Below are 10796 nucleotides of genomic sequence, written 5' to 3' on the forward strand. Positions count from 1 at the left end.
ATCCACTTCGGCAGGAAGGTGCCTCCATCTGGGGTTATCCCTTTCAGAAACTTTCTATTTTTGTCCCAGCTCGTTGCCTTCGCCTGCTCGTTCGCGCTTTAATCCCGGCCTTGTTTCTTTCCTCTTATTCTGGTTGATGGGGCGCCTTGTCTTAAAAACAAACAAACAAACAAACAAACAAGCGATTCAACCAATAGATCGGCAGCATCACTTGTACTCCTTTTTTAATGGAAACTATTCAGAAATTAAATTCTAGATTCCAGAAATAGACTGAATCAGAGGGATTTTGATGTGTCATTTGAAAGGGAGGGGCAGAAAAGGAAACTTTACACAGCTCCGACTAACTTCGTGTCACGAATCCCGCAGGAGAAAACATTGAACGCGATCCATCAAAAATTAAGCCTTTTCAGCCCTGATGGCTAATTTCAACCGAGGAATGTCCTCACAAACTAGTGGAATGTAACTGGTTGAATGAGACTCTTCTCTGCCCCAAGAGTGCTGGTGGCTTTTCTGACGTTCTGCCTATTTCGGGAGGGGACAGTAAGGGATGGGGGAGGGGAGAGGGAGGCAAGTTAAACTTTCTTATGGCTGAAGTCCAGATTTTCCAGGTTTCTCAAAATCGATTCAGGCTGCACTTCTATATATACTTACCTCGAAGAAAGCACTACTTCATAAAAGAGATGTGTAGAGTGCAGAGCGCTCTGCAAATGTGTAGACTGCATCCACTTAGATGGAAGGCTTCAAACTCCAAGGCATTCTTTCTTGGAAGTCTGTGTCACTGAATGGGGACATACATTCTCTCTCCCCCCCCCCGTGGGGGGGGGGCTCTGACCTTGTACGGGCTGCGAAAAGCCAGGAAGCCCCCACCAAAACTCGAGATTTTAGAGGTATGTGGAAGGTAGTGGGAGATTTAATCAGGGCTTTAACTAGTGGAAGGAATTGGACAAGGAAAGCTGTGATGTGGGGGCTATATCATATAAAGGCCAAGTTGAGATCCACAGGTAAAATTTGGAGAAGCAAAGCAGGGGTGGCTGCAATGTCAGAGAGGGGGAAGCCCAATGGGCCTTGGAGGAAGAAACAAAACCAGGAACTTGAGCAGTAGCAGCAGCACCAGGATGGAGGGGAGAGCTAAGTTTTATTGAGAGCTAGCAAAGTAGCACACTTGATCGGCCCCATCCAGCTCCTTTCTCCCTTTTCTTCTGAGAGGCTTTGCGAAAACCAACTACTATATCTATTTACCACTGTCGCCTCTTCTTTCTCCCCTCTCTCTCCCCCCTCACCCTTCACTCAACTGTTACCCAGAAAAGTTACCAGGGGTGAACCCCTCCCTTCTTCAACCTTGAAGCTTCTTTTTCATCCTGGCCCAGAGAGCGCTCCCCGCCCGCTCCAAGTCCTGTATGTCCTTATTTACGTGGCCACGTAACTTAATGGCCGTCAAGCCAACCTCTCCCCAAGGGATCCTGGAGTTCGGTGTCACTTGAGGGATTTCTGCAGGATGGAGAGGGAGGGGGAAGAGGGGGGGAGGAAAGAAGACCAGTCAGTCAGTCAGTCCTGGCTCTTCTGTTTGGCTGTTTCAAAATACAGCTACAGGTCCTATTGATTTGAGTGAGAAGAACATCACGCAGGCTGCATTGTGACCCAAATCTTTTATTCAGCAGTGGGGAGGTGAGGAAGGAGCAAGATGCCACCAGACTCCTAGGGAGAAAGCTTGAACAGAGGAACAAATTAGGAAGTACTAAGGACGAACCCAGCGGGACTCAGGACTCGGTAAACCATGGCTGACTTTTACACCATGCATAACCACAGATCCAGGGTTGGATGTGCAGTTAGTTCAGTCAAGGACACTCACATGATGCACAGGTTTAAGCCTAGACCTGTCTGTTGCACTGATACTTTACGATTTAGGTATACATGTCCAGAACATTTTTTTTTTAAAGCAACATATGAGGAACAGCTGAGATTAAGTTCTAATCCAAGCAGAATAAATAATCCATGTCTGAAATACAGATAGAAGAAAAGAATGAAAAAAACAGCACCTGAAATAGGAATTCATCAAAAGAAGTAGGGTAATAGTCAACATTCATATATTTTTGTCTCCTGCCTTCCTGTAGTTAGTGGGCCTAATAAGTGTTTTAAGTGACTTTCATGAATTGCCTACTAGTTACAAAGAAGTAAACCCAGTGGAAGGCTATTTCTGCTTTACTGGTTATTGTGATAGCTGTTATTTTGCGGTTGTAGATTAAAGATTTTGTGGCATAGATTAAAGCCACGTTGGAACACATTTTAGGCCGGAAAGCTACGGCGAAATAGTCTGACATAGAACAGAGGTCCCCCGAATCGAAGCTTCCTTGGAGAGTCTGAAGCCTTGACTGTGTTGCACCTTCCACCTTCTCCAGAGCTGGGAAAGTCACACAGACTTAGCTGGGAACAAGTCCCTGGATTCAGCGAGAATTATTTGCGGTAAAACCTTCAGAGAGTCGGGACTGCACGGTCCATGTCCTGGTCTGGAAACGGAGTGGTCTCGCTTCCCTTGACGCTGGTTGGCGGGCATTAGGCGCCCCACGACGAACTGCCCAGGAGGACGGGCGGCGCCCCTTGCGGTCTCTGTTACCTTGCCCGGGAGATACAAAGGCGCCTTCCACTCCGCCCGGTGGCAGGAGCAGCGCGGCCTGGCCTCAGGGCCCGTGCGAGAATGGCAGAGAACAGGAAGAAATCAGCGAATGGAAACCGGAGAGCAGAGGAGCGATGCCAAGGCCACGCCATGGTTGGTCGTACAAAAGACAACAAATTGTGCACCGCTAGGCGGCAATTTCTTAAAACGAAGAAAATGGTTCGCTCCCCGCGCCTGTTTCCTCTTCTGGAGGTTTCAGAAAGCAACAAAAAAGATTCCCCCCTTCAAAATTGGCGAGCTTCCATCTTTACTCCCATCCAAGAACGCGTGGGTCTTTTAAACGTTTATTTGCTGCAAATGCAGATGAGGCGCAGTACAGAGCCTTATATTTTGCCCCCGTACAGTATCCACTTGCTTTCTAGTGCAAGGAAGAGGTTTCTGGGAAGAGCAGCCGGTTGGTTTAATTCTGTGTTTGCACTTACTGCTTCGATTATATACTATCCAAACAAAAATGAAAGTCAGTGGAAAGTAAGTGGCATCTCCACCCTCCAAAAGATCTAACTTCCTGACTGGCCCATTCGCTTTCAACCATCTCTGAGCGGAGTTGCAAAGGATTCAGTGGGAGTGCTGGAAAAAACCCGATCCCGTTTCTGTTTTGTTTTGTTCTGAAGGGGACACACTAAGGCTGCAAAACAGCGAAACCCCAATGTTGGACAGCTGTAAAATCGTGTAGACAGGTTGTCATACAGCAACGGGGGCTTTAAATACGCACGCACGCACACCCCGCACCGCACAGCAGCTGCGCGCAGGCACGCACACACTCACTCACACACTCACACACACACACATCAGGGCAAAGTGGCCCTGGCAGGATTGCTAAACCACGTGCTCCGCGGAGGGGGGGACGGGGTCGGGTAGGCGGTGCTTGGAGCTCAAGTGGGTGCCAATCAAAGCATCAACTTCAAATTGTATCTGAAAGATCAGCCGAGGACCTTAGGGCAGGCGCATCAGTCGGAGCTCAATTGTTGATCAGATCACATCTAAGGGATTTAGCAGCGCAGACGAGCCGAGATTTGAGGGAAGACGCCCCACCGAGTTTACCCACACGCACTGCGGCCGCCGCCTCCTCTTCCTCCTCCTCTTCCTCCTCCTCCTCTTTCCACCACCACCACCACCTCCTCCTCCCCCTCCTCCCCTTCTTCCACATGCAAATTCCCCGATCCGTCTGAGCGGGAGAGACGGGACCGCTCGCAGAACCAAAAAGAAAACGGATCGGACGGGGTTTCTCTCTGCCTGCCCTGCCTGCCGCCCCAGCCAGCAAGAAGAACCCGGCCAGGGCGCCTCTCCGCCCTCCGCTTGCTGCCCGCCTCGCTCCGCCGCCGACTCCTGGCTCGCTCTTGCCCCGTCGGCGGTGCGTCCTGTCCCTCCCTGCCCGCGCGCCCGGGATGTCCTTCCCGCAGCTGGGCTACCCGCAGTACCTGAGCGCCAGCCAGGCCGTCTACGGCGGCAGCGACCGCCCGGGGGTGCTGGCCGCCGCCGCCGCCGCCGCCGCTGCCGCCGCCGCCGCCTCAGGCCGTCCAGGAGGTGCTGAGCTGAGCAGCGGCTCCACCGCCGCCGTCACCTCAGTGCTGGGCATGTACGCCGCCGCCGCCGCTGGACCCTACAGCACGGCCAACTACAGCGCCTTCCTGCCCTACACCGCCGACTTGACCCTCTTCTCGCAGATGGTGAGTCTGGCCTCGAGCAGACGCGGGCGGGGAGGGCGGGGGCGACCAGGCGCTCGGGAAAGTTCGCGAGCGGGCTCCAACTCCTCGGGGCGGCTTTGGCGGGCGAGGGTCAGCCGCCTCCTCAGGCCGCGGGAGAGGCAAGGCTGTCGGCGTTCGGGGCTCCGGGCGGGGCTTTCCCAGCTCGCTCGGTCGGTCCCGCGGCGGGTCTCCGGAGCATCCCCGGGCCAGTTTTCGGCTCCGCTGCCAGGTGGATGACAGGTCCTTCCGGAACGGCGGCTGCTCTTTCTATCCAGCGCGCCTTTCTTCGGCTTCTCCGCCTTGCCGCTGCCGTTGGAACTTTCCTCGGATTTCATTGATTTGTGGCCGGAAAAGCGCAGCTGGATCTGAGACGCGCTAGCCGCGAGGTCGCAGGGCCCTCTAAACCCCTCCGAAGAGAATCGGCCCGGGATTCCCCCTCCCCTCCCTCTGTTCCCGCGCCGCCGCCTTTCCCAGGTCTTGTCCTAATTTCATAAAATTACTCTCACTTTTCATTCGAAACGAAGAAATTGACTTGGAGTGGTATTTGTTTATATTCGAGTCTTCATTTAACCATGATTACAAATCCATTTGAATCCCCCCCCCCTTCAGAATGGCACATTTATGGCGATATATCTGGAATTTAATTTAAATGAAATTAGCTGCTTATTGTCCTTGTTCTTTGATCATTTGTAGTGTGAACATTTTTAGGATGTTTTCAAAAGAAAGATATTTTCTCTTTCAGGTTTATTGTTTCACATTATATGTGCTCGGCATGTAAATGCTAACAGATATGAAACAATTATATGTATAAGCTTATCCTTTATAGATTTGCTGTCCACTACCACGTTTGTGGTGTTTAAGGATTATTTAAACTGAATAGAAAACAGTAAATATATTTAGTAAGGTAATGTCATACATTACTTTGACAAAAAATGACCATTTAAAAATGAAATATAATTTGTATAAAAATAAATGAACTCCTTTAAAAAAAGGCATCTTTATAGAACCGTACAATATATGGCAGCAGCTGAAACAGACTATCTATTTTCACTTACTGTCCACCAGTAAATGATAAGTAGAAGCAGTAATGATTTTCAAGTGGCTACTTCAAAAGAATTCCCAACAGGGGAATACAGAATTTATCATTTCGACAACCAGAACAAAAATTGCTCAGTGAGATGAGGGAATATAGTGAGTAGGCCCTAATAGAGTTATTATTAAAAAATTACATTTTGCTTTTTCATACAGTGTATATCTGTATTTCCTTTTTACAATTTCTTTTTCAAACCTGTTCCAGAAAAATCAATGTCTTTGCAAAGGAAACTTTTGCTTTTCCACTCTGATGGCTTTTTAAATTTTTTTTTTTTTTAAAAAAAGCTTGCTCTTCTAAAAAAACCAAAACAAAACAAAACAAGAGGAGAACTTTGAATGAATGGACACTGATAGGAAGCAAAGGGGGATAAAAGACTTGTTTCTCCTTAGAATGGGTATACTTGATTCCTAGAAAGCAGGGCCCAGGTGTGAACAAGTTCTGTCCTGAAGCTTGAGGAACAGTCATAAAATAATGTGTGTTTGTGTGTGCAGGCTTAAATGTGCAATTGGTGGTAATAATGAGGCCTAATGAAGTTGTTGGAAGATAAAATGTTATATACCAAAGACCTGATGGGCTAATTTGATTTCCCTGGTTTACTGCTGATAATAAAACATATATTGACTGAAAATAAATCACTTTCACTAAAGACTTTCAAAATGGGGAGAAAATGTTTTGTTCCTCTTGGATGAAATAATTCCTGAGAAATAATTATATCAATGTAGAAAGACTCCCCCTTTCTATGCATTTTTTTTTCATGCCACTAAAAGCATGATGTGGCTGAAATGGAGGGACAAAGACAATCCATTGTAAGCTACAATCTTATATCCAATTTCCTGTGAGTAAGCCCCTTGAACTCTGGAAATTACTTCTGAGTAAGCATGCCAGTTCATGCCGCTAAGCCCCTATGAGAGATTTATGCGCTTAATTTTTTCTCCACTGAAATTAGTGTGACTTCAGTGTGTTTAACTCTGGCGGGATTGATTTGTGCCTTATCATTGTTGGTCTGTGGAAGAGCAAAAGGGAGATTCAGCACAACTCCATTCTCCTCCCTATCTCTCTTTAAGCTGCTGCCGGGGCTGAGCAAGAATCTGCCTGGCGACTGTTGCACTGGACATGCCCCAGCAGCCTATGATGATGCCCTGATATTATCTTTCTTGATGTGGGTCAGCGCTCTTTTCAGGATGCCTGCTTATTTTTAATAGCACAATAAATATTGCCTCCTGAATCTGGATTTCAGAAATGAGGCTGGTGGGATTTGATGGAGAGTGAAGGCACAGAGAGAGTGAGAGAGAGAGAGAGAGAGAGATGGGACAGAAATATGTCTTCCCCATTCTCTTTATCTGAAAGAAAAATAATTTGGGAAAGCTTTGCTGAAGAGAGATGGGGAGAGCTTGTGAAAAATAAGTAATTGATTAACTTCCTCATTCTTTTTCTTTTCTGCTTCTCTGAATGTCTTCCAGGGTTCCCAGTATGAACTGAAAGACAACCCTGGAGTCCACCCTGCTACCTTTGCTGCTCACACCACTCCAGGTTATTATCCTTATGGGCAATTCCAGTATGGGGACCCAGGGAGACCTAAGAATGCCACCCGAGAGAGCACCAGCACCTTAAAAGCCTGGCTGAATGAGCACCGCAAGAATCCCTATCCGACCAAGGGTGAGAAGATCATGCTGGCCATCATCACCAAGATGACCCTCACACAGGTCTCCACCTGGTTTGCCAATGCCCGGAGGAGGCTGAAGAAAGAGAACAAGGTCACATGGGGATCACGGAGCAAAGATCAAGAGGATGGGAATCTCTTCGGAAGTGACAATGAGGGGGACCCTGAAAAAAATGAAGATGATGAAGAGATTGACCTGGAGAGTATTGACATTGACAAAATTGATGAGAATGATGGAGAGCAGAGTAATGAGGAGGAGGAAGAGAAAGTTGAGCTCTTGCGGCAAAGGAGAGAAGATGTCCATATGGAGAAAAATAAGGCCTTGCCAATGCCAGGCTCTGAAGGACTTAAACCCAAGGAAGCCTTGCCCCTGGGCAAGGAGGCCTCAGACAACCCTACTCGGATCTTGAGCCCCAGCAGACAAAACCCCCTGCAAGGCCCAATGCACAAGCCCAAGATCTGGTCTTTGGCAGAGACAGCAACTAGTCCAGATGGGGCCCTCAGCAAGCCAGCTCCTCCTTCACCTCCTGCCCAGGTGAACCACACTTCCCCCCAGCTCCAGCATCCAGCTTTCCTTCCCAGCCATGGACTTTACACTTGCCAGATTGGCAAGTTTCACAACTGGACAAATGGGGCATTCCTCACCCAGAGCTCCTTGCTAAATGTGAGGTCCTTTTTGGGAGTTAATCACCACCATGCTGCCCATCATAACCACCACCTTCAAGCCCAGCAGCAGCCTTCAGTGTTGACAGCACTCAGCACTGAAAAGCCTTCTGAGAGGACCAGCCCCAAACACATAGGTAATGTTTGAAACAAGCAGATAAAGAGGCCCCTTGCAAGTGGCTTGGGGTCAGCCTTTCAAGGTAGTCCAGAGCAGGAAACCAAAACCAAGAATACTAATACTACCTTTGTGTAAGGTTACAGTAACCCCTCCCTGCCTTTACATTCCAGAGAACTAGGGAAGGTCGATTCTCAGACACTTTCTCCACCCCCATTCCTGCTTTGGACTCAGATTTCTCTTATCAGACCATTGTTCATGCTGCACCTCTTCCTCCTGTCTCTCAAGGTTATTTTCACTGAACTGGAATTCAGTCACACTGGTGCAGTAATTCTGGGGCTCCCTCTCATGAAACATCAGGTCCTTGAATAGATCCATCATTGGTAGATTGTCCTATGACAGAAAGGGGAGCTGCCTTGGAGAGCTGGTGGAATCCATCTACAACCCAAGTGGAAAAAAAAGGTTAAGAAAATTGTGATAGCCCAAGTTTTTCTGTTTTAACAGAACTGTTAAGTCTTTTGACTTCTGAAAAACATGAAGTTAGCATGAACATATTTAGCTGACTTTGGAGGGGGGAAAATGGTAAGGCTTTTCAAAAACCAAAACTGTCCATTGCCCTTCTAGTATTAAATTACTATTAAAGGTATTAGAATAATAAAAATATTATTATTCATATTATATTATGCAGCAGATGGGGAACTGATACTGGACATTTTGGTTGAACTCAATGGGAATTTTCCTGGTAGGCACAAGATTTGAGCTGGGGTTCCTGATTCATTAGAGATTATGCCTTAAAAAAAAAAAAGTATGGTGAGATGGTAGAATAATATTCTTTGTGTACAGTATATATCTTTGGCTCTATGTGCCCATGTACGTAAATTTTGCTAAAACTATCTTTCTTTCTTTCTTTCTTTCTTTCTTTCTTTCTTTCTTTCTTTCTTTCTTTCTTTCTTTCTTTCTTTCTTTCTTTCTTTCTCTCTTTCTTCTGCAGAAAGAGAAAATGTACCAAGAACCGACTCTCCGCCTCAGCAGTTAAAATCTCCCTTTCAGCCTGTCCGGGACAAGTGAGTTCTTGTTCAGTGAAATTTACTTAAAGGAAAGAAAGTGCTTGGATAATACAGACTAATCCAAGCACACCCTCATTATCATAAATCAAAGCAACAATCAAGCAATTCAGTAAAGCTTTTCAAAGTGGTATAAACTTGCAAACTATATACGTTCGCCTGGAAGTTTGGTGTGTGTGTGTGTTTTCCAAAACCGAATTCCCCCACCACCAATGTCACACTGCATTTCTAGTGTGTGTGTGTGCGTGTTTGTGTGTGTGTGTGTGTGTGCGTGTGTGTGTCCTTTTTTTTTTTTAATCTAGTCTGTTCCCTGGTGCAGATGGGTGAGAAGTAGCTGAGCTTTCACTGATAGATGGTTCTGTCTTTTCTTCCCAACAGCTCTTTGACTCAGCAAGAGGGAACATCGTGAATTTTAACAACACTCCCTTCTGCTTGATTAAATGTTTTTTGGGTTTTTGTTTTGTTTTTTGTTTTTGCTTTTTTATTTTTTGGTGGAAAAGGAAATTTCACAGACGGGTCTAAAGAACAAAACAAAAATGGAAATGATTTAAATGACTCCCATCAATCTCTTTTTGCAATAAGGTAGTACCAATTCATTAAAAAAAAAAAAAAAATCCAGCTCTTAACTGGACTCTCCTCTTTTCCATTATTCCATTTTAAGAAAGTGTAATTCTAACCTTGATTGGGTAACTTGTTTTTGCTAAAGGTTTCTCATGTGATTGTGTTATTCTGTATATAAAGTGGTTTCAAATTGTAAATAGTGCCACAGCAAAAACTTGTCTAAATCGTATATTTTTGCCTAATAAACAAAATGAAATTATGACTTTGCCCTGCACAAATGAGTTTTGGTTTTGCATAAGGAAAACTCAAGACTTGTATTGCTTTCCATCCAATATTAGTAGGGCTTTAAGCACTAATCTGTTTAGTTGGTAGATTAATCAACTAAAGCTTGGATGACTAATCATGAATATAATAGAACTGGCACACTTTAAATAATTAGCCATGCAGCTAAAAAATTATTTAATAGAAAACAAGATTTTTTCTTCTTCTAGGAATGACAGCATTTTGCATCTGAAAATCTCAGCTATTTTAAATTTCCAAAAGTACTTCAAAAATATATTTGTTCTGTGGTATTAGTAGCATGCAAGTGTATTTAAGTTTAATCAATAAGTAATTATTGTACTGCCCAACACATGTCTACTCGGACGTAAATCCCATTGAACTAATGAATGTCACCCTCAGGTAAGTATATTTAGAACTGCAATCCTAGGTTAAAAAGGCAGTTGATGGATAAATTATTTAAACTCGACATGGTCAACATTAAATACTTATGACAATTTCTGCAGCAAGTGGCATCTTAGTGGCACACTCACAGTGTGTATTTTTTCATGCTTGTGAGAGGATGGCTTTCTCTCTTAAATCAAACCATGCTTTCATTTGAGGGGGTGAATATGCCCCTTCCCTGGAAGCGACCTGCAAATGTGTTGCTCTTTTGTGCTAGAGAAATTAATTCTTCCTTGATAAGGGGAATGGCTGTTTTCTAAACCAAGCACCAGGTTCAGTACAGAGGCCTCCTATTAAGTGGCTCTCTGAAGTTCCCTATGTTATGTTGACTGCAAAACTAGTTTATCTCATGGCTGAGATAGGAAAACGGAGGTATAGAAAATAAAACTGGGATGTCAAGATTGAGTTTTGAGGTGGAGATGAGCCTTTGGAAGTCTATTCCCCATCCCCCTTCTGGAATTTTAGCTTGCAATCTTTGTAGCAAAAAGAAAAAGAAACTGTAAATCATTGGCCTTCTTAACAAGGAAAGGAATGAGAGAAGAAGCAGCAAGTTCCCCAAAG

At 45.4% G+C, this 10796-nt stretch overlaps 1 protein-coding gene across 1 annotated transcript; it reads left to right on the top strand.

Annotated features, from left to right (window-relative positions):
• Positions 1-4056: 4056 nt before the first annotated feature.
• IRX1 (iroquois homeobox 1) lies at positions 4057-9360 on the top strand. The gene is made up of 4 exons (XM_088131440.1): positions 4057-4338; positions 6910-7909; positions 8879-8951; positions 9330-9360. The coding sequence occupies exons 1-4, from the start codon at positions 4057-4059 to the stop codon at positions 9358-9360; spliced, it is 1386 nt and encodes a 461-aa protein (XP_087987566.1).
• Positions 9361-10796: the final 1436 nt, after the last annotated feature.

The sequence above is a fragment of the Python bivittatus genome, unplaced genomic scaffold (assembly GCF_059951505.1).
Source record: "Python bivittatus isolate LINGU-HERP-01145 unplaced genomic scaffold, Pbiv_v1 ctg000960_np1212, whole genome shotgun sequence".
Lineage (NCBI taxonomy): Eukaryota > Metazoa > Chordata > Lepidosauria > Squamata > Pythonidae > Python > Python bivittatus.

Excerpts from the sequence above, each read along its gene's own strand:
- IRX1 (XM_088131440.1), top strand. The coding sequence starts at position 4,057 with ATGTCCTTCCCGCAGCTGGGCTACCCGCAGTACCTGAGCGCCAGCCAG. Across the intron at positions 4,339-6,909 it reads TGACCCTCTTCTCGCAGATG|GGTTCCCAGTATGAACTGAA; the intron begins GTGAGTCTGGCC and ends AATGTCTTCCAG. Across the intron at positions 7,910-8,878 it reads GACCAGCCCCAAACACATAG|AAAGAGAAAATGTACCAAGA; the intron begins GTAATGTTTGAA and ends TTTCTTCTGCAG.